At 38.2% G+C, this 2,433-nt stretch overlaps 1 protein-coding gene across 3 annotated transcripts in view; it reads right to left on the bottom strand.

Moving 5' to 3' along the window:
* Positions 1-2,433, bottom strand: part of Rabep1 (rabaptin, RAB GTPase binding effector protein 1) — a 105,776-nt gene that overhangs the window by 24,816 nt on the left and 78,527 nt on the right. For all 3 annotated transcript variants that reach the window (XM_031353114.1, XM_031353115.1, XM_031353116.1), the window contains one exon: positions 1,340-1,480. In XM_031353114.1, the coding sequence (XP_031208974.1) occupies positions 1,340-1,480 (141 nt within the window). The remainder of the gene's footprint in view (positions 1-1,339; positions 1,481-2,433) is intronic.

The raw sequence follows: 2,433 nt of genomic DNA, 5'->3' as shown, positions 1-2,433 counted from the left end.
GAACAATCAGACCCCTCCATATGCAGTCCTTGGTTGGTGGTTGAGACCCTGGGAGCTCTGAGGGTACTTGACAAACTTTTATGTAGGTATTCAACAACAACAACAAAAATGTGGCACTGTACACAAAGAAGAGCGAAATTATGTTATTTAAAGGAAAACTGATGGAGCTGGAGGCCACCATATTAAGGAAAGTCAGCTAGACTCAGACAAACAAGTGCTTAACGCCGTCCCTCATACAGCAGAGTCTAGACCTTCTTAAAGGAGAGACCAGTGGAGGTGGGTGTAAGACATGAAATAGGACAAAACAGACTGATGTACATTACATGCATGGATGAAAACGTTACAATGAAAGCCATTGTTGTGTAATTAACATATGCTAATTCAATAAATAAAACAATTAAGTAGTTCCACACATATTACCAAAATTATCCATGTTCTCATATGACATAGCAACTCTACACTATTGGGTATATATTTAGGAGAAATGAAAACATGGATATTCGTTACTGGTAATGACCTAAATGCCCACCAAAAGGTGAATAAACAAAACATCCACACAGTACAGAATTACAATTCAGCTATAAAAAGCAATTAAAGTCGATATTTGCTACAACATGGATGAATCTTGAAAACATGCTAAGTAAAAAAAGTCAAGGCAGATACAAAAGAGTATTTTACAGAAATATTACAAAAGAAATATTTACAGACAGAAGGCAGATCATTAGTTCCTTAGATTGAGAATAAAGGGAATAGAAGGAATCCCTACAGGGTAAGGAGGGATTTTTATTTATTTGGTTGGTTGGTTGGTTGGTTGGTTGGTTGGTTTGGATTTCTTTTATGTGTATGGGGTTTTTGCTCACATGTATGTCAGTACACACATAAGTGGTACCTGCGGAGGCCAGATGTGTCTGATCCCCTGGGACTGGATGTATAGAAAAATCAAACCCAGGCCCTCTGGAAAAGCAGCCAATGCTCTTAATCACTAAACCATTTTTCTAACCGCGAAGAAGGCTTCTTTCCAAAGTGAAGGAAATGTTCTAAAATGAGGGAGTGTGGCAGCACATGCCAGTAACACCAGCACTAGGGAGACAGAAGCAGGATCGAGTCTGAGGCTGGCCTGCACTGCATACCCAGACAATATTTCCAAGATAAAAGATAAAGACAAAACAAAGTTTTAAAATTGACATTTATCCATCAATATGCTAAAGGATAAATTACATCTTTAAAAGTATAAAGATGTATACTTGGCATATAAAATTAGTAAACATTTTTCTAAAGAAACTTTAACCATTTTAAAATGTACACTTGCTTGTTTTTGATGCTGTGGCAAATACATTACCTCCACAGTGTCTGGAAGGATGAAGTCCTCTGCTAACTGTAATGACACATGCAAGCTATGCTTCCCCTGGAGACTGTCATTGTCCTTCTGTAACCTCACCAGCTCTTCTGAAACCTGTTCACGTGACTGCATCAGCACCGCCTAAAACAAAAACATATGTTAGGAAGTAAATCCAGTTTAGTAACAACAAGGCCAAACAAAATGATATCTGAAGATGGAGCGTGTAATAAAACTATACAAAACTTCTAAAAAACGTACACAGAGCTCATAACTTATATTTTCTATACTTATTGTGGTGTGGACATATTGTGGTGTGTGCCACAGCATGAGTGTGAAGACCAGAGGACATGGTTGTGGGGTCCATTCTTTGCTTCTCTGTTTACAGAGGTTCCAGATATCAAATCCAAGTCAAGGACCTTCCCCTGAAGAGCCATCTTACACCCACCAGTACCAGCTCACTCTGTATTTGTATTTTGCAGTCTTATTTATTCAGCAAGGAGTAAAGCAATGAGACAAACATGGGAGCTCATTCTCTACTGTTCCTACCAGCAATTCAAAAATATTCACTGTTTCTTGTCTCCCAAAACACAGAGGAACAGATTCTGTGGCTCAGTAGAATTAGCTGACAGTATTCCAAAGAATAGAAAGGCAGTATTTCCATCTTCCTTCATATTTGCTACATATATACAATATTTGAGTCCAGGAGCAAGTGAAAGGCTGGGCAGTCTCAGGCTATAAGTCTTCAAAAGGATCTAAGGTTGCATATGGTGGTGTATACCCATGATCCCAGCACCCAGGAGGCCCAGACATAGGATCTGGAGGGCAAGCAAGCCTCAGATGGATAGAAAATTAAAGGCCAACATGAACAACATGAAATCTTGCCTCAAGCTTCTACACCACTCCCTCATCACTACTCAATAAAGAATATCCACCCTCAGTTCATTATGTCCCGTAAGTTTATTTTTAAAACTCTTATTTCTTTTGATGTTTAAAAGAATTAAAATATCAAGTACTAATTTGTATCAATGTGAAAATTATTCTAGCTAATGTAAACTAAAGTTGTACAAAAGTCCCTTGTCTCTGCTAATCTTGTT

The sequence above is a fragment of the Mastomys coucha genome, unplaced genomic scaffold, assembly GCF_008632895.1.
Source record: "Mastomys coucha isolate ucsf_1 unplaced genomic scaffold, UCSF_Mcou_1 pScaffold5, whole genome shotgun sequence".
Taxonomy (NCBI): Eukaryota; Metazoa; Chordata; class Mammalia; order Rodentia; family Muridae; genus Mastomys; species Mastomys coucha.
This window is presented reverse-complemented; position numbering and strand designations above follow the sequence as displayed.